This window comes from Dasypus novemcinctus, chromosome 18 (assembly GCF_030445035.2).
Source record: "Dasypus novemcinctus isolate mDasNov1 chromosome 18, mDasNov1.1.hap2, whole genome shotgun sequence".
Lineage (NCBI taxonomy): Eukaryota > Metazoa > Chordata > Mammalia > Cingulata > Dasypodidae > Dasypus > Dasypus novemcinctus.
In genome coordinates this window covers 75,034,992-75,062,728 of record NC_080690.1, presented here as the reverse complement: position 1 = coordinate 75,062,728, position 27,737 = coordinate 75,034,992, and the positions used below count along the sequence as shown (strand labels likewise).

The 27,737-nt window shown below is 39.9% G+C and overlaps 1 protein-coding gene across 6 annotated transcripts in view; it reads left to right on the top strand.

The window, feature by feature from the left end:
* LOC101415947 (zinc finger protein 665) overlaps positions 1–21,275 on the top strand; it is an 82,543-nt gene extending 61,268 nt beyond the window's left edge. The window contains exons 1-4 of one of the 6 annotated variants that reach the window (XM_071209625.1): positions 918–5,480; positions 11,726–11,766; positions 13,147–13,273; positions 19,136–21,275. In XM_071209625.1, coding sequence (XP_071065726.1) covers positions 5,405–5,480; positions 11,726–11,766; positions 13,147–13,273; positions 19,136–20,619 — 1,728 coding nt within the window. In that variant the 5' untranslated portion in view covers positions 918–5,404 and the 3' untranslated portion in view covers positions 20,620–21,275. Of the gene's footprint in view, positions 1–917; positions 5,481–11,725; positions 11,767–13,146; positions 13,274–19,135 lie in introns of those variants that run through there. The other 5 variants (XM_071209624.1, XM_071209628.1, XM_071209626.1 and 2 more) reach the window with 5 other exon arrangements.
* Positions 21,276–27,737: the final 6,462 nt, after the last annotated feature.

The following is a 27,737-nucleotide window of genomic DNA, read 5'->3' as shown; positions in this document are numbered from 1 at the left end:
CCACTACTCCCCCCATAGCAACATTCTCCTCCATCATCATACACATTCATTGCATTTGGTGAATACATCTCTGAGCATCGCTGCACCTCATGGTGAGAGTCATTCTTAAGATGATGGTTTCTTCTCCTTGGTGCCTTATGGGAACCCACCCTTTCCACATGCTTGCCCAGTGGCCATTTTCTTGGTTCCATCCTCATCAAGCATCTGGGTGTTGATCAAGCTCCAGATCTCATCCTCAAAGAATTTTGGGGTGATCGCCATACCTTACCCAATCTTTGGGTTAGAGTCTTAACTCCCCTAGGGTAGTGACATGAAGACGTTTCCCCTAATCTTTGGCATACAGGCTCAATACTCTCAGAGCAATGAATTGACCACCTGGCCTTCCCTAATCCTTGGGGAACAGTCACACCCCTCTCAGACCTGTGGGGTGGTGACCTTAACCGCCCTACTCCTTGGGGAATATGCTCCATCCTCTGTACCCTGGGGCAGTAAAACTCTCCCAGAACACTTGACAGGAACATCTACTCTCTTCAACTGCTGGTGCAAACTCACCCTCTCTGAAGAATGGGTGGGGTTCTTCTCTTGGCCCAAGGTGATATGTTAATTCCAGATCCCAGCTTCCATGGTTTTCCTCTTAAAGCTGTTTCTCCTTCATTCTGTCCTTTCCATGTCCCTTTTAGTCCAAGCTGACAGTGGTTTAGTTATACAGCTCTCTCCAAAAGTCTGTTAGTTTAGCATGCAGGAAGCAGGGGTCCAAGCCATCAGACAATAAGACTTTCCACAAGTCTTTCTTAGATAACTGCATGTTCAATCTTGATTTACTAGTTCTAAGTTTAGTTAAGTCCTCCAATGGGGCACTTTAATTTGGGAGCTTCATTTCTAGAAGCTTGGAATTTCCAGAATCAGTTTCTGTTTTTTGTTGTTTTTTTCCACTAACAAGGACTTTATTTAGTAATTTTGCCTGTTTTAAATCTTTCAATAGTTTAAAAGGTATTGGGTCATAATGGAACTCAGCGCCTCCTTAAGGATTATTAGCATCTGATGGGGTTGGTTGTGATATAACCGGAAAGGCTGATAAGAATTGGATGGCTTCCGGATCCCCTTGTTGAGATCCTTGCAATGAACTGCGCATCAAGGGTGTTTGAGGAGTGGGGTTGGAAACAACTATCTTTTTAATATAGGGTAAAGCGTCTGTCATATGTAAAAGAAGACTTGAGTCACACTGCTTTGGACATCATCCACAACCCTCCTAGGAATCCTTTCTACTGTTCCCAATAATGTTTTGGAAGACTCACTTCTTCAGGCCCCACGTTAAGCACCATTTGTTAGAGATTTGGGCCTGAAGGGTTTCGGGAATGAAAGAAAGAGAAAAAGGAGAGAGAAAGAAAGAAAGGAAGGAAGGAGGGAGGGAGGGAGGAAGGGAAGGAGGGAAGGAAGGAAGGAAGAAAAGAAAAGAAAAGAAAGAGAAAGAATGAGAAAGCTGGGATCAGGCCGTCTGCAAGTAGAGACTCATCAGACCTAGTTTCTATTTTCTTTGTGCCCAACAAGTCAGTCCTCAGCATCTCTCTCTCATCTAGCATTTTGCTATAAGCTGCAAGGAGAAGCCAAGCTGCATTCTCCAGGTTTACTTTGGAAATGTCTTCAGCTAAATGCCCAGCTCGCCATTGTCAAATTCCACCTTCCATAAAACACCAGGAGTTAATCTTGCTAAGTTCTCTGTAACGTTAAAACACAGACTGTCTTTCCTCCAGGTTCCAATAATAATTTCAATCATTTACTTCTGAGGCATCATAAAGTCTCTTTAGCATCCATATTGCTATCAACAGTCTTTTCAAAGAACTGTAGGTCTTTTCTTCCAAGCATCTCACACTTCCTCCAAAAAATATCCCTTACCCATTTATAAAACCATTCTAGCATTTTGGTAATTGCAAAAGCACTTCCCCACTCCTTGGTACCAAATTCTGTATTAGCCAAAAGGATGCTGATGCAAAGTACCAATAAATGATATTTATTTGGAATAGGAGTTTACAGATACCAGGCCATAAGCATAAGTTACTTCCCTCACCAAAGCCTAGTTTTACGTGTTGGAGCAAGATGGCTGCCAATGTCTATGAAGGTTCAGGCTTCCTGGATTCCTCTGGGCTCAGCTCCTCTGTTTTCTCCACAAGGTCAGCTGTAGACTGAGACTCTCTCGGCTTTGCCTCTCTCCACAAGGTCAGCTGTAGACTACCAGGCAAATGGCTCTGTCTCTCTCCCTGGGGCTCCAGCTTCAGCATCGAACTCCAACATCAAAACTCCAACAATAAAAACCTCTCAAGTCTGTCCTTTGCCATGCGTTTTATCTGTGAGTCCCCACTCACCAAGGGGTAGGGACTCAATGCCCTAATGACGTGGCCCAGTCAAAGCCCCAGTCATAACTCAGTCACACCCAGGTACAGACCACGTTATAATCCAGTATCTATTTTTGGAATTTATAACCATATCAAACTGCTGCACTCCCCATTCCCTACCCCTATCCCAGCCTCCGGTAAACTATACTCTATGAATTTATATGTTCTTCTTATTTCATATAAGTAAGATCCTACAATATTTGTTCTTTGTGTCTGCCTTATTTCATGCACATGATGTCTTCAAGGTTCTTCATCTCATTGTGTGGATCATAACTTCATTGCTTTATATGGGCGAGTAATTTTCCATTGTATGGATAGACTACATTTTGTTTATCCATTCTTTAGTTGATAGACACTTGGGTTGCTTTTATCTTTTGGCAAATGTGAGCAGTGCTGCTGTGATCACCAATGTGCAATGGATTTTGTGTCAATTACAAAGGCACAATTTGGTTATTGTAAAAGTTCAGATAAAGTACAAACAATGGGATTTTTAAAAAAGATTTTTCCCGTGAAACCCACTACTTCTAAGATAACTTGATTTCAACCTTTTCAGAGCTCCTTCCATTCTTACACAGACATGTAGAGTGAACACACATGTTCATTTATGTATTCCTCTATGCCAAACATATTACTCTGCAACTACCATTATTCACATAACATAGCTTTCTGACTTTCCTTAGTCAAGATATTTTGTTGTTTCTCACAATGACTTGCTTAATAAACTAATGTTAATATACCCCATAATATACCCCAAATACTGAATCTTCCCATTTTACACATGTAAAGAATGGTGAACAGGAAAGGAAAGGCCAAGACCCCAGGTCAGGAGTGTTTCCTAAGTTGTTTGACTACATCTATATAAAGTATAAATACAAATAAACTAGAAAAATGGAAACAGAATAGCAGATATTATGATGAGGGAATGATAAATACAAGAGGTGATTATTAAAGGGTAGAGTTTCATTTTATTATTATTATTGGGTTAATGAAAACACTAATATTGATTAACATGATGAATGTACAACTCTGTGATTATACCAGGTACCACTGATTATACACTTTAGATGGATTGTATGCTTTATGAATGTGTATCATTAAAAAATGAACAAGGAAATCTTTGACAAGAGGGAATGCAATTGGGTTTTTCCCCATTTTATGTATAGTGTCTCATTTGGTTTTGAGTGGTTAGTAAAAGTTTTTTGTTTCATTTTTTTAAGATTTATTTATATCTTTCTTCCCCCTCTCCACTCATTGTTTGCCCTCATTGTCTGATCTCTGTGTCTGCTCATCTTCTTTTAGCAGGCACCGGGAACCAAACCCAGGACCTCCCATGTGGAAGGGAGGCACCCAATCCCTTGAGCCACATTTGCTGCCTGCTTGTGTATCTCTCATTGTGACTTCTCATTGCATCATCCAGTGGGGTCATCTTGCTGCACCAGTCCATCACGTCAGCTTGCTGTCTTGCTTGTCTTCTTTAGGAAGCATTGGGAACCGAACCCAGGACTTCCCATGTGGGAGACAGATGCCCAACCACTTGAGCCACATCCACTCCCTTTTAGCAAAACTATAAGAGTAATGGCTAATGGATGGAAATCTGATAATTCAGAAATGTGAGCCAGGGCAGTATCATCTTAACTTGCTTGTGAGGATTAACTCAACTATTTTCTGCTTTCATGGCAGTGAATATACATTGTGGTACAAAAAGTACCTTGTAAAGGAATTTATGTTTACAAATATCTTCATTTGGCCTTTCCTCTGTCCTTTAGCGGGTTTTAGGATAGGGTGCCAAAACATGTAACAACCACAGTAAAAAGACGACTCCAATCACAGACACCAATGGTCAGTTACAGTGTTCATTCCAGGAGTTTCATTTTTCTCTGACATTTTAAGTATAGTTTTTTAACTTTTGAATTTGAAATAATTTCTAAGTTACTATAAAGTGACAAAAATAACACATAAACAATACAGAGGACTCCAGTATCTCTGTGACAGGTTGAAATTCTTTTATGAATCCTAAGAAGAAAAATATGTTATTGAACTCATCAGCAGAACATAGAGGCAGGGAAAGAGGCCCCTAAGGGGCTGGGCCAAAGGAAAAGCTGAAGGCTGTGGAGAGAGCTGCCATATGCCTGATGGTCACATGGTAGGATGCAAGGATCACCAGTAGCTTACTCTGGTGAGAAAGCATCTCTGATGGTGCCTTGATTTGGACATTTCATGGCCTCAAAACTGGAGGCTTCTGCCCCAAATAAATCCCCTTAATAAAAGCAAAAAAAAAAAAAAAAAGAAAAGTTTCCCAGTCCCAGAACCTTCTGCTGCTTTGTTTTAGCAACTGCCACCCACTCCACATGAGCTCAGATACTGCAAACTAATCCCAAGTCCCACACAAAGTATAATTTTATAATTTATATATCACTCCTAATGCTTTTCTTGAAGCGGTATATCAGGGTCAGTCTGCCCAAGCTCAAATACTTGGGACAAATTCCTTCAACTCTATACTTCAGTTTTCTCTTTCATTCGGCAGGCTTGATAATGGTCCTTTACACATCTCAGGGTTTTTGCAAGGGACTGCAATTCAGTATAGGTAAGTGTCCATCATTTGGCTATTTCTTAAATATTTATTGAAGATGCATTTTTCCTTTTGGGTTTGGAACAAATCATTTTTTATTTTCCTTTTGTCTCTTGAGATTAAAAGCCTTAAAAAGCTTCATAGAATATAGTCATTTCTCCTTGGGTTTTTGACGCTATATATATCCTTATAGGCCTTAGTAACTTGGTTACTAAGATACCGGGAATTTCGACTTCTTACCCCAGTCCTAGGCTCCCTCAGGACTAAGCTGGTCCATTCCGCCAAAGGAAACTCGGCCGTGAGGGGCCTGGATCTGCCTGCATCAGAGGAACGAGAGCTGGGCGGGGCAGGCCCTGTAAAGGGCGCCAGTGCCTCTTCGCGGTCCTTTCCTCCTCTCTCGCTTCAGCACGTTTCTTCCTCTGTCGTGTGGGAAGAGGGAGACAAGATGGCAGCGGTTGGCAGGGACGACTTGCTCTGCCCCAGCGCGGTTGTCATACGAGCACTGCAAGAAGGATGCGCAGGTCGGGAGGACGCTGGGGCCTCGGGAAAGACGGAGAAGGGGGTCTGGGTGCCGTGGGGCCCTTCAGGAGGAAGCTCTGCGTTCGCTGGGGCGGCAGGGCCGACAGCCAATCGGCATCCAGGTCTCATCCTTTCAGTAACTCGTACCAGATGACACGGCGCCCTCGATTGGGTATCGCCCGCACAGACTGCGGGGTGAGGGCGGGTCTGTGGAATGGCGGTGTGAGCCTCATACTGGGAGGCTCTGCTGGAGCGGGGAGGGGCCGTGGGTTTCAGCTTTGGGACCTGGGCGCTGTGGGGAAACCCTGGAACGGGCTGCCTTTGTCATTGCTCTTCTCAATTGTTTGTAAACCCTTGAGAGGGCGGAAAACACCTAAGGGGGAAAGCAGCCAGTGTCAGGGGGAAATGCAGCCTAGCAACCTGTCCCCTTCCCGGTGCATCCTCTCCCCCATTGCCCAGGGGGGTGGGCGGCTTCATTTGCTGAGTGATCTTGGGAGAGTTACTTCAGGGCTTTGAGCCTCTGTTTTTTATCAAATGTGGGCTAATAACAGTTCTGAGAAGCAGATGTGTTTCAAGTAATAGCGCCTCCTCCTATCATATGGGAGGACCTGGGTTTGATCCTTGGAGCCTCCTGATGAAAAAGAAGAGGAGAAAGCGTGCCAGGGTGGTGAGCCTCTGCATGTGTGGCGAGCTGGGTACCCACATGTCAAGAGTGCCCATGTGGTGATCCAGTGCCTGTGCATGTGAGTCATGCAGTAAGATGATGATGCAACAAAAGAGAGATAAGGGGAGAATAAAGGTGAAGCACAGCAGAAACCAGGAACTGGGGTGGCAGAGCTAACAGGGAACCTCTCTCCACATCAGAGGTCCCCAGGATCGAATCCTGGCGAATGCTAGAGGAGAAAAAAGATAAAAGAGAAGACCAAAAAAAGAAATAGATACAGAAGATCACACAGTGAATGGTTACAGACAGTAAAAACAGTAGGGTTGGGGGTTGGGAGGACAGATTTCCTTAATATAACTAAGCATCGTTAAAATAACAAAAAAAAAAAATTAAAAAAAGGGAAGCCGATTTGGCTCAACTGATAGAGCGTCCACCTACCATATGGGAGGTCCATAGCTCAAATCCAGGGCCTCCTGACGTGTGTGGTGAGCTGGCCCATGCACAGTGCTGATGTGTGCAAGGGTGCCATGCCATGCTGGGGTGTCCCCCATGTAGGGGAGCCCCATGCACAAGGAGGGTGCCCTGCAAGGAGAGATACACTGTGCAAAAAAAATGCAGCCTGCCTAGGGGTGGTACTGCACACACGGAGAACTGACACAGCAAGATGACGCAACAAAAAGAGTACAGATTCCCAGTGCCGCTGACAAGAATGCAAGCGGACACAGAAGAACGCATGGCAAATGAACACAGAGAACAGACAACGGTGGGGGGAGGGAAGAGAAATTTAAAAAAAAAAATTTATAATAAGTAAAGATGGGCATCTGGTCTGATGTAAGGGCCCAGTTAACATCAGCTATAATTGTTGGGAGTGGTGGGTGAAGCCCCCCATCCTCCCTCACATCCTCAATTTCCCCTTTGTAAAACCAAGAATGGTGCACTGGGAAGTCTGCCAAAGCTGGACCCAGCTCCAAGGTTCTGGGCACATGCTCTTATTCTGGATGTAGACAGGCTCCCTTTGTCAAAGGAAAGACTACACCAGACAGGGTTAAACAGCTAAGAATGGCTTTAATTTATATTTTTCTAAGATGAGCCACTTGTAAAAAAAAAAAAACCGTATATTTGGATCAAGCTTTTTTATACATTGTGCCAATGTGTGTCATTTGATTGGAGAGTTTAACCCATTACTATTAATGTTATTACTGTAAAGGGTGTAATAATGTCAGTTATTGTGTCTTTTGATTTTATATGTCAGATCTTTTTTTTGTCTCATGTTTCTTTATTGCAAACAGCCTCCTATTCTTTTTACTTGATCTTTTGTATTGTATCTGACTGATCCCTTCTCAATCCACCTACATCTATAACCTACAAATTTGAGAAGTTGCCATTTTACCTACAATAGCAGACATGTTCTCTGCTCACACGTCCCTTTTTTTCCCCTCTTTATCTTGTTTTTGTCCCACTTTGCCTATTTATATTTCATGTCCATTTGCAAGAAACACCCTTTTTATCTTCAGTTGTAATTTGACTCATTGGAAATAGATGTATACCTTAAAGACACAGTACTATTGGGTTTTGCATTTACTTATAGCTACCCTTAGTGAAGTTCCTCATTTCTTCATAATACTCCAGGCCACTCTTCCTTTCTTTTCCTTTCAACCTGCAGAATTCCCCTTAGTAATTCTTTTTCTTTTTTTTTTTAGGATTTATTTTATTTATTACACACACACATGCACACATACACACACCACCACTGGCACTTCCTGTCTTCTCTCTTTGTCCACTCACTGCACATCCTTTAGGAGGCACTGGGATCTGGTCCTGAGACCTCCTGAGACCTCTGACATGGGAGAGAGGCACCCAATTGCCTGAGTCACCTCGGCTCCCTAGTTGTGTCTCTCATCGTCTTTCCTCTGTGTTTCTTTTTGGTTGTGTCATCTCGTTGTGTCTCTTTGTGGCATGGGCCAGCTTTCTACAGCATGGGCCAGCTTTGCCTTCACCAGGAGGCCCTGGGAATTGAGTCCAGAACCCCAACGTGGTAAATGGGAGCCCAGTAGCTTATGCCACATCTGCTTTCCCCTTTAGTAATCGTATATGGTTGTTCTTTTGGTGAACTCTCCCAGTTTCTGTTTATCTGTGAATATTTTAAACTCCTCCTCATTACTGAAGGACACTTTGGCCAGATAAAGAATTTTTTACTGGCTGTTTTCTATTTCAGTAGCTCAGTCTTCTGTGGACAGCTATTGTTTCAATCCTGCTCTGGAAAAAGATAGCAGCAGCCATTGTTTCAACCTTTCCCAGACAGAGGCACAGGTGAGGAGATTTAAAGATGTGGCAGTTCCTCAGATGCAGGGGCCAGTTAGCTGTAGGGCTGCATTTGCTGGTCAGGCCAGGAAAGTTGAGTTTTGGCACCGTCAGAGATGTGTTTTTTTTTTTTTAATTTTTTTATTTTTTATTGACTTTGTAATAATATTACATTAAAAATATATATGTGAGGTCCCATTCAACCCCACCCCCCCAACCCCCCTCTCCCCCCCCCCAACAACACTCGTTCCCATCATCATGACACATCCATTGGATTTGGTAAGTACATCTTTGGGCACCTCTGCACCTCATATACATTGGTTCACATCATGGCCCATACTCTCCTCTATTCCATCATGTAGGCCCTGTGAGGATTTACAATGTCCGGTGATTACCTCTGAAGCACCATCCAGGGCAGCTCCATGTCCCGAAGACGCCTCCACCTCTCATCTCTTCCTGCCTTTCCCCATACCCTTTGTCCATTATGTCCACTTTTCCCAATCCAATGCCACCTCTTCTATGTGGACACTGGATTGGTTGTGTCCATTGCACCTTTATGTCAAGAGGAGGCTCAGATTCCACCTGGATGCTGGATGCAATCCTCCCATTTTCAGTTGTAATCACTCTAGGCTCCATGGTGTGGTGGTTGTCCTTCTTCACCTCCATCTTAGCTGAGTGTGGTAAGTCCAATAAATCAGATTGTAGGTGCTGGAGTCTGTTGAGGCTCAGGAGTCAGAGATGTTTTTAGCACTACTGATTCCTTTCCCAGGGCACCTCGGAGCTGACTTGCCCCTCCTTTGTGGGACACTGGCCCTGTTTTGGAAATACATTTTCGCATCCACCATTCCACTGATGCTTTCTTTGTCAGAGTCACCAAATACCTCCCCTTTTGTACATCTAGATGACTAATTTTCTCTTAGCTTACTTTTCCTGTCAGCAACATGTTGACCTTTTATTTATTTAATAAATAATTTTTAAACTTTCTGTGCCGATGGAAGGCAGTGGAAACATTTGATTCGAAATGTTCTTCCAGTCTTGTAGGACATCAGGTTACTTTTTTAAAAAAATTGATCTTGTTGTGTATCCCAAATCCCAGTCTTGCAGCAAAATTTGTGGGTTTCGCTAGGAGGGGAAAACATTTGGAAGAAAATGTGGGAAAAGATCAAGTATATTGTCCCTGAACACCTCCTGTTACAGTTGACTGCTCAAGGCCATCTTTTTCTCTATATTGAGGTCTCTCTAATATGAGTGCCTGGGTTCAGGAAAGGGGCATGTTCAATCTAAGCCTTAAACAGCATATTTTCAGCACTCATGGTTGACTTCTCAAGACTGTCAAGACTGATCTTGCCTGAGAAATAACCCCAGACAGCTTACCTAAGGAAAGAAGTGTCAGGAATGTCTCTTTCCCAGTAGAAGTGATGTTCTTGGTTGATTATTTTGTTTCCTTACTTAATGCCTTATCTTGAACTTTTTAATCTTCTGATTTTGAAGTTTCCTGCCTAACAACTTTATTCCTACTCATTCAGAATCATTCTGGGAAGTCTTCCTTCACAGGCATGGATGGGAGACAGGAATGGATCCCATGGTGTCACTGAAGGTGGACAGCAGGGATTCTTTAAGATTGCACATCCGGATGCACTGTCAGCTCTCTGTAGACCGTAATTAATAGTATTAGTTTGCCACGTGGCAGGATCAAAATGACAAAGTTCTCTCCTGTGTCTTCTGGAGTAGTGTTTGTTTATATCTGCCCACCACAGTGGCGGAGTCTCAGGCTGAGTCACACCTTGCTGATATGGTTGAATCAAATTTCTGACCTAACAGGTGTTTAATCTGGGGCCCCTGAACTGAATCCAACATAATCAAAGCATATCACTCCCAGGAGAATAGTTTAGTTCACAAACATAATCTTTCTCTTGGGATTCATAAATAATATCAAACTGTCACACTGTATTTTGCTAATAACCTGAATTAATGTGCAGGAACACTGGGAAGTTGTGTAAAAGAAGAATGATGAGGGAAACAGATGTGGCTCAACCAATTGGGCTACCATCTACCATACAGGAGGTTCAGGGTTCAGTGCTTGGGGCCTCCTGGTGAGGGCAAGCTGGCCCATGTGGAGTGCCAGCCCACATGGGAATGCTGCCTTGTGCAGGAGAGCCACCCTGTGTGGGAATGCTGCCTAGTGTAGGAAAGCCACCCTGCGCAAGAGTGCCACCCGACACAGAGAGCTGGTGAAGCAAGATGACATAACAAGAGACACAGAAGAGAGAAAAGAAGATGTAGCAGAACAAGGAGTTGAGGTGGCTCAAGAAGATCCCAGGATTGGTTCCCAGAGCCGCCTAATGAGAATACAAGCATACACAGAAGAACACACAGCAAATGAACACAGAGAGCAGCCAATGGGGGGAGAATGGGGGTGGGGAATAAATAAAATAAATCTTTAAAAAAAAAAAGTGATGAGATACCTGCTCTGTCTGATTTTATAATGTATTTGAAATAAAGCATGTGAATCACTGTGTTTTTGGCTCCAAATTATTAGTGGTATGGGATACAATGGAAAGTTCAAAAAAAGGAAGCAGTGATAGAAGATGTTATATTACATCATTCCTTTTTTTTAAGGATTTATTTATTTATTTTTCCCCTCTCCCTCCCCCTGCCCTGCTGTTTTTGTGTCTGTTTGCTATGTGATCTGTATCTATTTCTCTTTCTGTCTTCTTGTCTTTCTCCTCTAGGATTAACTGGGATTCGATCCTGGGAACCTCTGATATGGAGAGAGGTTCCCTGTCAGTTGCACCACCTCTGTTCTTGGTCCCTGCTGCACTTCACCTTGACTGTCCCCTTTGTCTCTCTTTTGTTGTGTCATCATCTTGCTGCGTGACTCACTTGCGTGGGCACTGGCTCACTGTGTGGGCACTCAGCTCGCCAGGCGGGCACTGGCTCACCACGTGGGCACTTGTGGCTTACCCTGTGGGCACTTGTGGACACTGGCTCGCCACATGGGCACTGGATCCCTCAGTGGGCACTTGCAGGCACTCTGTTCTCCATGCAGGCACACTTTCTCTTCTTTTTCACCAGGAGGCCCCAGGGATCAAACCTGGGTCCTCCCATATGGTAAGTGGAGGCCTTTTCACTTGAGCCACATCCACCTCCCTACTTTTAAAATATGGAATCCTGCTAATGTCTAATATGAAAACGTTTTTTTTTTTAAGATTTTTTTTTGTTTCTCCCCACCCCCTTGTTGTTTGCACCTGCTGTGTCAGTTCGTCTTCCTTGTTTCTTTAGGAGGCACCAGGAACCAAACCCAGAAGGAGGCATCTAATCACGTGAGCCACCTCTGTTCCCTGCTTTTTTGTGTCTCTCTTTGTGTTTTTCTTCTAGTGTCTCTTGTTGCATCAGCTTGACATACCTGCCCATCACATCAGCTCACTGTCTTGCTCACTCTCTTTAGGAGGCACCAGGAACCTCCACTCCCCTGATTTGTTGCATCTCTAATTATGTTTTTTCTTCTTGTGTCTCTTGTTGCATCAGCTTGCCATGCCTGCCTGTCACACCAGCTTGCTATCTTCTTCAGGAGGCACTGGGAACTGAACCAGGGACCTTCCATGTGGTAGTGAGGAGCTCAATAGCTTTAACCACATCTGCTTCCCCTAAGATATTCTTTAAATTATTCTCGGCACCCCATCCCAAGTGTACAATGATATTCCCATAGGGATTCTCACAGAGCAAGTGCTGTAGGTGAAAAGGGCTATAATTCAGCCAAGACACTGAAGCAATTTTATCTTTACCATCTGAAAGCCTGGGTCCAAGTTCAGGTTTCATCATTGTGGTTTTTGTTTTTGTCTGACTCAATCTATACAAAATGTAAATACAAATGAATTAGATGGAAACTGAGGGAAGCAGATGAGGCTCAAGTGATTGGGCTTCTGTCTACCATCTGGGAGGACCCAGGTTCTATCCCCGGGGCCTGCTGGTAAAGGTGTGCCTGCGTGGCAACCCAGGCCCGCAGGGTGAGCCAGGTGAGCCATGCAGCAACATGATGATGCAACAAAAGAGAGATGAAGGAGAGAGTCAGGGCAAGATGCAACAGAAACCAGGAACAGAGGTAATGCAGGTGATAGGGAACTTCTCTCCACATCCATCGAGGTCCTTGGGATTGAATCCTGGTAAATCCTAGAGGAGAAAGTGAGAAGAGAAGACAAAAAGAAGAAAACAGACACAGAAGATCACATAGCGAATGGACACAGAGCAAAACATCAGGGTGGGGTGGGGGGAGAGGGGAGAAAAAGAAACCAAATAGCAGCTATGTCTCGCATGGAAAGGATAGGATAGATTGTGTGGTGATTATTAAGGGTTAGGTTTTTTGTTTCCTGTTTATTGCTATTAATGTTATTAAAGTAATGAAAACACCCTAATATTGACTGAAGTGTTGAAAGGACAACTCTTGATTATGCCAAGTATCCTTGATTGTACACTTTGGAAAGATTGTTTAATTAATATGTGTCGATAAAATTGATTTTAAAAAATTTGAAATCCATAGTGATTTAGTATATATTTCATATCCTATGATGGAAAAATGTGATGAAACAAAGTTAGGCATATGTAACTAGCTGAAAATTATCTTGCATGGATCTATGAAAACATTGACACCAATTAGGGTAAGAACTCTCCCTATGGTCTCTTGGTGAATGTGTTTTTCATTTCAGGGACTGATGACATTCCGGGATGTGGCCATAGAATTCTCTCAGGAGGAATGGGAATGCCTGGACCCTGAGCAGAGGGCTTTGTACTGGGATGTGATGATGGAGAATTACAGGAACCTGGTCTCCCTGGGTGAGGATCACTTCCTTCCAGAAGGCAGGAGGTGCCCTTGGGTATCTTTTCCTTTTCCCGTTTTAGTCCTTGGAATCTTCAACTTTGCTTTTACTTGAGATTAATTCCTGTTGATTTCAAAAATGAAAAGCATCATACTATAGCATCTAGACTTTAACCACATACTCCACACTAGGTTAGAGATGGTTCTAAGGACTTGGCTAAGCATAAAATCTTATGTCAAACTTTTTTCTTGTTAGCTTTATTGATTTGTATACTATATAATTTGTATACTACACAATTTACTTATTTAAAATGTACCTTCAGTGGTTTTTAGTAGATTCATAGATGTTTGTATCACCTCTAAAAGAAACGCTTTACCCGTCAGCTATGACCCTTGTGTCCCTCTATTCCCTCCAGCCCTATGCAACCACTAATCTAGTTTCTGATTCTATACATTTTTCTATATGGGACATTTCTTATGAATGAAATCATATGACATAAAGGTTTTTTTTGTGACTGACTTCTTTTGCATCATGTTTTCTAGGTTCACCCATGTTAAATATGTATCAGTACATCATTCCTTTGCATGGCCAAATAGTATATCTAGAAGTGAATATTTTCTGAGGAACTACGTTGTTACTTTCCACAGTGGCTGCATAATTTTTAATTTCCACCAAGAATGCCCTGCAGTTCCAATTTGAGAAACTGGAATTGTTTCCTTTCCGAACTTTTATTCTTTTTCTTTTTTTCGTTTTGTTTTAATAATATCCATCTTTATAAGGTTAAATTAGTATCTATTGAGTTTGTTTTGCAGTTACCTTATGCAGACTTTCTTTTGAGCAAAAGTTTTTAATTTTAATGAAATCCTATTTATTTCTCTTCTGTTTTTTTTTGTGCAATTGGTGCTACATCTAAGAATTCATTGCCAAACCTAAGGTTATGAAAATTTTCTATTCTTCTGGTAATTTTATAACTTTTCCTCTTGTATTTAGATCCTTTTTCCATGTTGATTTAAATTTTCTAACTGATGTGAGGGTGGTGTCCAACTTCATTCTTTTACATATGGTAAAAGAATGTTTTTGCTATCTGTGTCCACTCACTGTGTGATCTTCTGTGTTTGTTTCTTTTTGTCTTCTCTTGTTTTCTCCTCTAGGCTTCACTGGGATTCAATCCCAGGGATCTCCGAAGAGGGAGAGAGGTTCCCTGTCGCTTGCACCACCTCAGTTTCTGGTTTCTGTTGCGTCTCACCTTGACTCTCCCCTTCATCTCTCTTTTATTGTGTTATCATCTTCCTGTGTTGCTTGCTGCATGGCCCTAGCATCCCTTTACCAGGAGACCCTGAGTATTGAACCCAGGTCTTCCCATATGATAGATGGAAGCCCAATTGCTTGAGCCACATCCACCTCCCTACATATGGTTTTCAGGTGTCCCAATACCACTTGAAGGAACTAATTTTTCTCCATTGAATTGTCCTGGCACCTTGTCAAAATGAAGTCACCATTTGAACTCTCAATTCTATTCCATTTATCTATACATTTTCCCTGTACCAGTAGTAAGCATACTGTATTGATAACTGTAGCTTTTTCATGTGTTTTTCCCCCTCTTATTTGAGATGGTGTTGGCTTATAGAAAAATCATGCATAAAACACATGATTCCCATATATACCCTATAGTTAACACCTTGCTTTGGTATAGAAAATTTGTTTCAGTTGATAATAGCACATCTTTTTCTTTTCTTTTTTTTTCAAGATTTAAAAAATTTATATATTTCTACCCACCCCCTTGTTGTTTTTGTATTTGCTGTGTCTGTTGTATGCTGGTCTTCTTTTTAGGGGGCACCAGGAACCTAAACAGGGACCTCTCGTGGGAGGGAGGTGCCTAATTGCTGGAGCTGCCTTTGCTCCCTGCTTTGCTGTGTCTCTCATGTTTTCCACCTTGCGTCTCTTATTGCATCATTTTGTTGTGTCAGCTTGCTGCACCTGCCTGTCTCTCAGTTCATTGTTTTGCTCCTTTTCTTTAGGAGGCACCGGGAACCAAACCTGGGGCCTCCCATGTGGGAGGCAGTAGCTCTATCGCTTGAGCCACATCTTCTTCCCAGCACATCTTTTTAATTGTACTATTAATTATTGCCCCTGGTATAACTTAAGGCTCATCATGTAGGGTCTTTCCATTGCTTTTTCTGGAATTTTTATTCCATTATCATGTATATAATCTGATATTTCACCTTTTACTCACATTGCAATATATATTTCAGTGCTGTTAATTACATTCACAATGTTTTGTTCCCATCACCACCATCCATTAGCAAAACATTTCTGTCATTCCATGTAGGAACCCTGTACATTTTTAAAAAAATATTTTTTATTGTCTTTTTTTTTAAAGGTACATAGATCACACAAAATGTTACATTAAAAAATATGAGGTTCCCATATACCCCACTCCCCACCCCCAAAACCCTGTACATTTTAAACATAAGCTTCCCATTCTCTGTCCCTACCCTGTCCCCTGATGGTAGATATTCTAGATTCTGATTCTTTGAGTAAGGTTTATAATCAGGAAATACTAAGCCCTCCAGATTTTTAATTTAAGATGCTTTGCAAATCAATGTAAATTTTATGATCACCTTTTCCCATTTCCTCAAAAATAGTCCATTTAAATTTTGTTAAGGATTGTATTGCATCTGTAGATAACTTTTGGGAATATTGCCATCTTTACAGTATTCTTTCATTCTATGGACATGGCATATCTTCCAGTTATTTAAATCTTTAATTGTTTGCAACAATGTTTGTGCTTCTCAGTGTATATTTTTACCTCCTTTGTTGAGTTTATCCCTCAATATTGTTTTCTTTAACAGCTATTATATATGGAATTGTTTTCTTAGAATCCTTTTCCTTTTGTATATTATCATTACATAGAATCACGACTGATTTTTCATGTTGATATAGTATCATGCAAGCTTACTTATTACATTCTATGTGTAAGTTAGTACACTGGATGGTGTCCCACTGTTCTAGGATCTCTTTTTTTCCTTCATTATTTTTTGTTTCAAATTATCAGATTGAGTAATCTCAACTCACCGAATGATGACGTTTCCTGATTGTTCTTCCTTTTCAGGACTCCTATTGCATCCCTATCCTGCATTTTTCATCTCACCTACTGTATTTTCCACTTGCCAAATTTCTATTGATACCATTTTATAACCCTTTTCTCTATTTATATTTGTTATTTTGAAAAGTCTTGTTCTCCATGTTTTCTGTACCTTTTTGTACATGGTTTCTTTTACCTATTTGAATATAATTAACTAGTTGGTAAAAGTCTTTGTGATGTATAATCCAATGTATTGGCTTCCTCACAATTTCTTTTAACTTTTTTCTCTTCTTGTGTATGGACCATACTTCCTAGTTGCTTTGCATGCCACACAAGTTTGGGTTTTTTTTTAATTGGATATTTCATTATAATGTGACACCTCTAGAAATCAGATTTACCTACTTAGTGTTTATAGTTGCTTCTTGTTGTGATTCTTGTTTGGTAACTTTTCTGAATGAAATCTGTAAAGCCTGTGTTCTTTGTCAGGTGTGGCTACTGAAGTCTCTGTGTGGTTAGCTTAGTTGTCAGCTAATAATGTGATAGAGATTTCCTTAAGTAAACAGAACAAGAACAAATACCTCTCACTTATTTAGATGGGCTTTTTATGTTTGTGAAAGCCTTTAATACTCAGACATGAAATTTAAAACTTCCTCCTTGTGCCAGAAACTTTTAGTCAGAGATGAGACTTTTGGCCTTTTCCTGTTTGTCTCAATATGAACCCAGCCCTGGACACACATGACCTTCTAGTTTTAAAGAATATGTAGAAGGCTTTCAAAACTCTTATTCCCCAAAGCATCAAACCCCTCAGACTTTTCAGTATGTTTATTGTTTACCCCATATGGAATCCCTTGCTCCAGCATCAGCAGATAATACATTTGTCTTTAAGTTTAAGTAATACACACTTTCCCTGTCCTCCCTCCCAGTAGCACTTTGGCTTTGGGAGAATTCTGAATTAGGCAACATAAAGGGTACAGCTATGAGTTATCCCTTGAGGGAGCCAGCAGACAGGTGGGAAAAGAAAATCCACAGTTCTTTGAAAATAAGTTTTATTTTCTTCCTGGTACTCGGCACTTTTTACCAAAAATATGGCTCTATCTTCAAGGTCGCTGCTGAATGTGAGTACGGGATATGGCCAGTGCAAATTAAAACACATATACATAGCTCTTCTACTGAGATTTGGCTGCCTTTTCTTTAGAGTTCATTTGATTAGCTTCTAGAATTTTGATGAAATTTATTCTGCTTATTTTTCCCTGTTTGCTATTTTTATGGCGAGATCTACTTTTAAGAGTTCCCTATTTTCCCCTTTTGTTTGGGATCACCCTGCTGCAGTTCATAATCTTTATCGTACTTTCTTTTTTCCAAGACTGATATTTCAGCCTTCAGTGATGTTCAACTTATTTTTTTTTTTTAAGATTTATTTATTTATTTATTTCTCTCCCCTTCCCCCCCCCACCGCTGTTTTTTTTTCTCTGAGTCTATTTCCTGTGCCTTCTTTGTCCGCTTCTGTTGTTGTGAGCAGCACGGGAATCTGTGTTTCTTTTTGTTGCATCATCTTGTTGTGTCAGCTCTCCGTGTGTGCGGCACCATTCCTGGGCAGGCTGCACTTTCTTTCGCGCTGGGTGGCTCTCCTTACGGGGTGCACTCCTTGCGCATGGGGCTCCCCTATGTGGGGACACCCCTGCATGGGGACACCCCTGCATGGCACGGCACTCCTTGCGCGCATCAGCACTGCACATGGGCCAGCTCCACATGGGTCAAGGAGGCCGGGGGTTTGAACCGCGGACCTCCCATGTGGTAGACGGATACCCTAACCACTGGGCCAAGTCTGCCGCCAACTTATTTTAAATTCTCATATTTTGTGCTCCTTCTGCAACATAAGTTTTTTGTTCTGTTCTTAAAGAACAATGTCTTAGAATTCCACAGACTGTGTAGCAATGTGGCTCAGTACTTGAGCTCCTGCTTCCCATGGATGAGGTCCTGGCCTCAACCCCCAGTGCCTCCTGTGAAAAAAAAAATTCCACATACTGTAATTTAGTATAATTGTGGTTACTTATTACTTGGCTATGGTATTTAGCTTGAATTATTAAAATATTTTATTGCTTGATTTTTCTTGTAACTTGTAGACAATGGATTTCCAGTATGGACTGTGGAATATAATTGCAAGGCACTAAGTGTTAATGTTGTAATACTTGAACTGCATGGATAAAGTTATAACAGTTCAGAAAAGTATTTTGGTGTTTTTCCAATAGTTTCTTTTTTAAGTTCTTCTTAATTTTCTTCTTACCATTTTTTGTAACTCTGAATTGCCTTTCATTTATATTATACATTAGTTAAGTTTTTTTGGTATTTCTTACCATTACATTACATAGTGTTTTGACTTATTTATGTATTTATTTACATACAGCAATGATGTAGTACATATGCAATAATAAAATGTCTGTTTCTCCCCAAATATCATAAAAGCTACTGCCAATCAGTGTGTGCTTTGAGATGGTAATGGAAAAATACTCTTTGTTTTAGCACAGATGTAATTTTATATAGTGTGAGTGGTTTGGTCCTAGATTGTTTGAAAGTAGGCTTCCCATAAAATAATTTGAGTTACATGTAATCACCCTTTATTGAAGAATCCTTTTATCTCTGTGTACCTAAAGATTTTGAAGACTATAATTAAGAAGTTTGTTAATTCTGATCACTGTAAGTATCCCTTTTGCTGTAATATTATGTTTTCTAATATAAAATACTAATCTTCCAACTCTAGTTAATAGGAAGCCTCTGTTCTTTTTAATCTTTCAGATATATCTTCTAAGTATGCAATAAATGAATTACTACCAAAAAAAGACATTAATAACGGAGAATTATGGCAACCATTGATATTGAAAAACCAGGAAAACCATGGCATTGAGGATTTTGACTTTAGGCAAGTCTGGGAAATTATGCATGAATTTGATAAAGCTTTTGCCAAATATTCATACCTTTGGAAACACAAGGGAACTCATACTGGAGAGAAACCTTACAAAAGTAATGAATGTGGTAAAGCTTTTACGGAACATTCATCCCTTACAGATCATGAGAGAGTTCATAGGGATGAGAAACTTTACAAATGTAGTGAATGTGATAAAGCTTTTACCAAACGTTCATCCCTTTGTAATCACAAGAAAACTCATACCAGAGAGAAACCTTACAAATGTAATGAATGTGGGAAAGTATTTACCAGATATTCATCCCTTTCATATCATGAGAAAATTCATACTGGAGAGAAACCTTACAAATGTAGTGAATGTGGTAAAGCTTTTACCATATATTCACGCCTTCTGGAACACACATGGACTCATACTGGAGAGAAACCATACAGATGTGTTGCTTGTGGCAAGGCCTTTAGGCGATGTTTTGGCCTCAAGACCCATGAAAGAATTCACACAGGAGAGAAACCTTACAAATGTAATGAATGTGGTAAAACTTTTACCAAATATTCATACCTTTGGGATCACTCTAAAACTCATACAGGAGAGAAACCTTACAAATGCATTGCATGTGGCAAGGCCTTTAAGCAATGTTCTGGCCTGAGAATCCACCGAAGAGTTCACACTGGAGAGAAACCTTACAAATGTAATGTCTGTGGCAAATCCTTTAAAGACTCCTCAAACCTCTCTCGGCATCAGAATACCAACTGTGGAGAGAAACCACACATATGTAATGTGTGTGGCAAGGATTTTTCATACATTTCAGGCCTTGTGAAACATCAGAGAATTCATACTGGAGAAAAACCACACAAATGTAATGAATGTGGCAAGGCTTTTACCCGTATTTTAAACCTTGTGAAACATCAGAGAATTCACACTGGAGAAACAACACACAAATGTAATGGATGTGGCAAGGTTTATATTCAAAGTTCCAGTCTTATGAAACATCAGAAGATTCATTGTGGGAAGATACCTTACCAATGTAACAAATGTGGCCAGGCCTTCACACTACGGTCTGTCCTGAAGATCCACCGAAGAATTCACATTGGAGAGAAACCTTACAAATGTAACAAATGTGACAAAACCTTTAGTTGGTCCTCATACCTCTCTCGGCATCAGAATACAGCTTGTGGAGAGAAACCATACATTTGTAATGTGTGTGGAAAGGGTTTTTTCCATAGTTCACGCCTTATGAAACATCAGACAATTCATCCTGGGGAGAAGTGTAATGAGTTTGGCAAAGTCCACAACGAATTTGCTTACCTGAGTAAACATCATCAAATGGTGATATTACCAAAAGAAAGATTGGGAATCTAAAATATATAACCAAGTTTTTATCCAAAGCTTTAGCCTTGAGGATCATTGGAGAATTCATAGTAGAGAGACATTTTACAAATATAATGTGTTCCATGGAAGAACAGGAGTTCATGATCTTAAAATGCAATATTGTGTGAATGTGAATAATGAATAGGATCTTGGGGAGTGAGAGACTGTATGTAGAACTATGATTGAAGTTATAACTAAAGTGTTGAGGGCCCTCTTCTATAGATTTAGTGGTGCCAGAGAGGGCAACTGGATAATCAGAAAGGAACCTCTCCCAGCTGACCAAGAAACAGTAGGTCAGGGCATTATGACATTAACACAAACATTTGTCTGATTTTTGTTTATTTTTATTATTATTGAAATAATGAAAATACTCCAATAATGATTGAAGTGATAAATGCACAACAATGTGATTATACCAAATACTGTTCCTTGTATACATTGAATGAATTGCATGCTTTATTAATGTTTATCAATAAAATCAATTTGTTTAACAAAAACTAAATGTTTGGATGTACTTATATAATAAATATGATGTAATATTTTTACTAGGAGATCAATATTTCAAAGACATTAAACTTCAATTTGTGATTATGGCATTATGTTACATTACTCATTTGCAAATCTAGTAAATTCCATGTTATTTACATGTCTAATGTGTGTGTGTGTGTTTATATATATATATCACTGTAATGATATCATTTTCAGTGAAAAATTTAGTGGAACCAGAAATCAAGGGATTATTTTGAGAGTTGTGTAATACGAGAAAACACCTATGGCCATGACAGATATACCCTAGGTCCTCTCTAAAAGATGAAGAAAGGACATCTTTAGTTCATGACAGTACAAGAATGATGTACAATGATGAGCTGAAATACTGTAAGATAGAGGCAGGTGACTTGTTACTCCTCTGCAATTCTCATATTGGGACTTCAGGAACACAGTATGTTTGTTTTCCCTTAAATCATGTCTCTAGTTCCTGTCATTGCCATCATAATATCACCTCTTGCCTCCCTTACTGCAGTGGATATTAGGTGATATGTTTCCAAGTCCTTGTAGAACAGGGTCAGTAGGTCAAAATTTATTTGTTCAGTGTGAGCCTTAGGTGATTTTTTTTTTTTTTATTACACGTATACCATGAAATCTCTTTTCAAATATAGTTTTTTAGTCTTTTCAAAAAGTAATGCAACTATCAGTACTATCTATTTCCAGAATATTTTCATCACTCCAGAAAGAATTTGTGTTCCCATTATCAGTCACTCCCAATCCCTAACCATCAACCCCAACCCCAGCTCTTGGCAACATCTAATCTACTCTCTACCTCTATGGATTTACCTATTCAGGACATTTTATCAAAATACAAGTATATATTATGGGGCTATCCTGTGTGCCTTCTTTCACGTAGAATAATGTTTTCAAGTCTTATCCATATTGCATTTATCACCATTTCATTCCTTTTTGTGTCTAAATATTTCATTTCATGAATATACCATATGTTTATCTGTGCATCTGTTATTGGACATTTAGATTTTTTTCCTTGCTATAATGACAGCACTGCTACGAGTGTTCATTTGCAAGTTTTATTTGTATGCTTTCCATCCTCTTGGGTACATTTGTAGGAGTCATTTCTCGATCATATGGTAACTCCTATGCTTATCTATTTGAGGAACTTCCAGACTGTACCATTTTACATTACCACGAGGAATGTATGAAAGTTCCAATTTCTCCACATAATCGTCAATACTAATTAATGCATTTTTAAAAATAACTTTTTATTTTTATTGATGCTGAAGTCCTAAAAAGTTATTTCATTGTGGTTTGCATTTGCGTTCTGAAGTCACTAATGATATTGAGCACCTTTTTTGTGTGTCCTTGCTGGCCATTGTATATCTTTGGCGAAATAGCTTTTCAAATCCTTTGCCCAATTTTACCTTGGCTTCTCTTTTTATTGTTGAGTTATAAGAGCTGTTCTTGTATTCTGGATATTAGAACGTTAGCAGATATATTATATTTTTACTCTTATTCTGGGGTTGTCCTTCCACTTTCTTGATAGTGTCCTTTAATCACAAATGTTTCTAATTTTGATGACATTCATGCAATCTCTTTTTTCTTTGTTTTCTTGTAGTTTGTCATATCTAAGAAAGTATTGCCTAATCCAATGTCTTGAGAATTTACAGCTAGGTTTTCTTATAAGATTATTATATTAGTAGTTCTTACATTTAGGTCTTTTGTTTTTAAGTTTTTTTCTTTGTTTATGATATGAAGTAGAGGTCCACATTCATTTTGTTGCATCCCAATATCCTATTGTCCCAGCTATTATTCTAAGGTCAGGAATTTGTGCATATAGAAACTTTGAGTATAAGAATTATTATATAAATTTAGGCAGGAATTTGGGAGGAATATGAGCAGTGATATAAATAGAAAAATGTATCTGATGGATCACAAAAATTAATATTGTTAACCTCACTGTGAATCTACACAATGGGAGAGCAGCCAGAGCTCAAGGTATCTGAGAAGGTATTGCTTTTGGCTGCTTTGAGTGTGAGGCTAACGCTGGTGGGGACATCTGCAAAGTCTGCATCTGGTCAACTATATGAAAGTATTGTTTTCTATCATTTACTCCATTCTGCATTGGGTGATCCTCTGGTGCTTATGTGTTAAATCCCCAGGGCAGGGGTTTCCATGACATGTCCATCTCAGAACGGAACCTCTGTCACTATCGCAAAGGAAGAGTAAGAAAGTCACTCTATGGTTTTCAGTGATTTGGACTGGAAGTGAGTTGTTATGTCCACACTTATTCAGTAAAATTAATCATGGGGCTTTGCTTCTAGTCAAGCAAGGGGTCTGAGAAATGGGAGGAAATGTGGCTATGTGCACCAAAGCTGTTAAAAGAATGAAGAAGGTCATTATATTCTAATAGAGGAATCTCCTTTATTTGTGAAATGCTGGGTGTAGAATATTACATATGGCATACTATTTAGTGTGAAAAACAAATCACAGTAAATCCCAAAATAATACAAGTGTTTTCCTATTGAAAATCAAAAGTGAGAAAGACACAGATTTTTAATATACTTTTGATTTTCACAAATCCTAAACATTTTATTTTTAGCAAAGAAAACGAATAAATAAAAAAACCAACAAATTGAAAAAACATTGATAACATAATGAGAATAATTTCAGGTTATTTGAAACAAATGTAGCATTAAAATAACAATTTATAATGTGTACCCTCAGATGAATGTATTCTAAGTCCATGAAGAAATCTACCTGAAGTCAGTTGCATTCCTGAACCTGTCAAATGTAGTTTTCCCAGTTGTGAAAGTCCTTGAGTATGATATTTATGATTACATGACACTTTTATTATTGTCTAATGTTAAAATACAATTGATATGATCACGTTTCATGAGTATAACTGTCTTCCATATCTCTGCCATTTTAAAGTAGGATGGTAGTGAACGAAAAAGATCTAAATTGGATGACTTTTGTCCTTCCCTGCTAATAGAAGCTGAATATCTTATGACCATGAAAACTGTTCTAGTTTGGTTAGATTCAGTTATTTAGAACTCCAAGGAAATTAATGTAAATTGCTAACATACATACGCATCCTACCAATGTCTGTTTCCTAGTTTTGATATTGCAGTATTAGTAGCTACCATTGTAACCATGGGAAAATGGAAGGGCACCTACGACCTCTGCACAATGCTTGCAACCTGTAGTCAATGCAAGTTTCAAAATAGAAAGCTCACAAGTATGTACTGAGTTGATAAAATGAATCTTTAGTGATTTTAAGAACAATGATTGATATCACATTCTATTTCAGCTCCTGCAACTTAAGTAACAGTGAAGTTCATGGGTCTTAAAATTATTTAATTAGTTTGGGTAGAACTTTCCGGGAAGCACAGATTCTAGTGAGATACATGTGTTTCACTGCTGGGCCCACAAATGTGGGATGACCTCAGCGTTTTCTGTTCCCTTCCATGTGAACCTGTGTCTGCCTCCAGGGATCACGGAAAGAAAGAGCTTGGTGATGTCTCTTTCTTGATGCTCATTAGGAACTTGGAATTCTTCTTAAAACCTGGCAACTGAGACAAAAATATCCCCAGCTCCCCAGACCTGCACAGTTCATAACTGCAGGTGACATGATCATTTGCAATCTCTGAGAAGGTGAGGTGCAGGATTCCAAACCTTTTTCTCAGGTTCTGGCTGCCTCCTGCGCCAAAATGCAGTGGTACATCATACTGAGAAGGACCTGACGGCAGGTGGGTTCTATTTCAGTCTGAGAGGCCTGTCTGTAAGGGACAAAGGCCTATCAGGAGTCTGGTGAGTGATCATGTCTGGAAAAGGGATTTCTCTGGGGCAGCCACACATTCCCTGCCAAAGACACCCAGGAAAGAAGATCAATTATTGATTCATGAATGGAGCTTGCGGAGAGAGGCTAAAGCTCCTGGACCCTACCCAGATCGGTTCATGTAACCCTCACTAATGGTAGTCATTATTTTTTTCTACGTAAACCTTAGTTTTCAGACTTTGTTCTTTTGCAGGTGTCCTTCCCTCTTCATGATCTCCAGGGTACTTGATGGATTTTTCCTGGAGTTCTCCACCATGTATGGATTAACTGGGGTATTTGGATAGAAGCCCTGGTCTTCACTCTGACCCTTGCCCTGTGCAATCTGCTTTCCTAGAAGGATGATATTCTAACCCTTCCTGAGAGTGCCCCTAGCAAGTTATCTCTTTGAACCAATTTAATTTATTTAGTGCAGTTGGAAGAGAAATGAATAAAATTCACTTTATACTTGGGGCTTGTTCTAGGTATCCCTTACATGATTTGGGATTCTGGTTTTCCCAAGTATTTATAAGAATTGATTCCTGTCCAAATGATGGAGAAACAGAAAGAGTAGCAGAAGGCAACACTGGAATTAGAAAATTAAAGGAATGCTGCAAAAGTCAAATTTCCTTGACTCCACCGTAAGGCAGTAGTAGGTGTCCTGAGAAAAAAGTAATCGTTTTCCATCATGTGAAACCCATTTCTGCCACTGGGCATACAAGCTGAGAATGTGTGCCACGGAGTAGAGTTCCAGGCTTGCATCGCAAAATGATGGAAGTAATCCAAAGGATCAGTTTAGGCAAGAGGACAAAAGGGCAATGCAACTTTATGGCCACTGCCCCCACCCACCATTCCAGGAGATTCCAGCCCTACAGGGCCAACTCAATTTCTCCACTCTTCTTTAGGCCTCTTTATTCCACCTCCTCCTAATCATCTTATAAAACATGTTCATTGGGATAACTCTTATCTATTCCATGTTTCATCTATGTATCGGCTGGGTCTCGCTCACCTTTTTGATACTGGATTTACCCCACCAGTTCCACAGCTTTCAAAGGCTGGCATTTTCTCAGCAATTTGTGCTATTTCCAAGGTTTACAATCTTAGGATCTCCTCTGTCCTTAATTCAGTCTTCCCCATAAAACTGGAGTTTGCCTTATATAGTCACAGTCATGAAACTCAACTCTCCGCAAGTATCCCCCAGGGAATCTACTTTCACATAAGCCTCAGTGAGCAAGGTGGGCTTTATCAAAGAGACTGTAAGTGTGACATACCTGGAGAGTGAGGCCAGGGCACTCTAGGGGAAACAATTTAAACAATTAAAATCCTCTTATAGCAATTGAACTTCCTCCAAAGTCAGTTCTTTTGTTAACAGTATTGAAGTAGGTATTGTATGATTTTGAGGTTACAACAAAGAGGTATCTGAAATCTTCCTTGGTTGTCGGGTTTTGATTGGTCCATTCATCAGTGACAGGAAAAATGATATTTACCAGAATGTATTGATTCTCACACATGATAATTAAAAGTCAAATGTATAAAAAGTTTGAATGCCCTTAAATTTATATGTAGTTGGGGCATACTCATAAAGAATAATTATGTATTGGGGATGTTTTTCTCTTACACTCTATGCTCTAGCCCAAAATAGATGCAAAACAGCTCAATGACATGAGAGTAAAACAGAAGTCAAAGCAAAACTAGATAATCAAAGCTATCAAACTTCTACATGAGGGAGGAATTTCTCAAAATGAAATGAATATGAATGGGAAAAACAATTTACATAGGAGGGTAGTAACCAAAACACCTAACATTAAACAGTGATAAAATCATACTATTCACAGCAAAGGGGTGTTTCATGTTTTTCATATATAGCATGAATTCAGAGATTCTTTATACTATATTGATTTTATTGAAACATAAAGCATACATTCCATGTGAACTGTACATAGTATTTATTACAATCATTCTGCATTCACCGCTTCAATCAAGATTATAGCATGTTAGTTAATCCAAAAAATAAAAACATACTATTTGCAGGGAAAGAGTCACATTAATGGGTAGCATGAATTCACGGAGATTCTTTTAACTTTTTATTTTTTGTTTTTTTGAAGGATAGATTGCTACTTATTAGGTTGTGAGTTTCTCTGTTTTGCCTTTATAGATGCACAAAAGGTCATTGAAAATAACTGAAGGATATGTCAGCTGAGCCCATCTTTTAACTTTTAGATAGATATTTTGTTTTAGACATTTTGAGTTGGTTAAGTTGGATTTTAAATTTGGGCCTGGGTGGAGGTCAGGTGCAGCACATAGGAAACCGAAGCCATAATGCCCTAAGAAAATGCAACATGTTACTCATAGGTCCAGGGGGAGGGGTCTGCGGGGTTGACAAGAAACATAATTGGCCTGGGGGAGCACCAGCAGCTGCGGAGCACAAGAGCAGTGAGTGACCTGTGAGCTTGTGCCTTTATTGTGGTCCAAGGTGGAGTTTGTAGGTTTCCCGTGCAAGCCAAGGACTGGTTAAAGCAAATGTAGGACAAAGGGAAAGGAACTGGGGGTCCAAGGGTAGTGGGGATGGTGACCTTATCATTTGGAATCAGTTATAGGTTCCAAGTGAGTTGTACGGGTGGTGTCGGTAGTGGCCGCAGGTTGAGTTTGGGTTCTGGAGAGTCCAGGCTCCAGGGGTGGAAAGCAGCTTATTAAGTGGGCCAGCCAAATTAAGATGAATGCCGAGGCAGCACACAAAAGTAATTTTGATAGTTATATACATATTTTTAAAAAATAAGTTTTAAGTTTA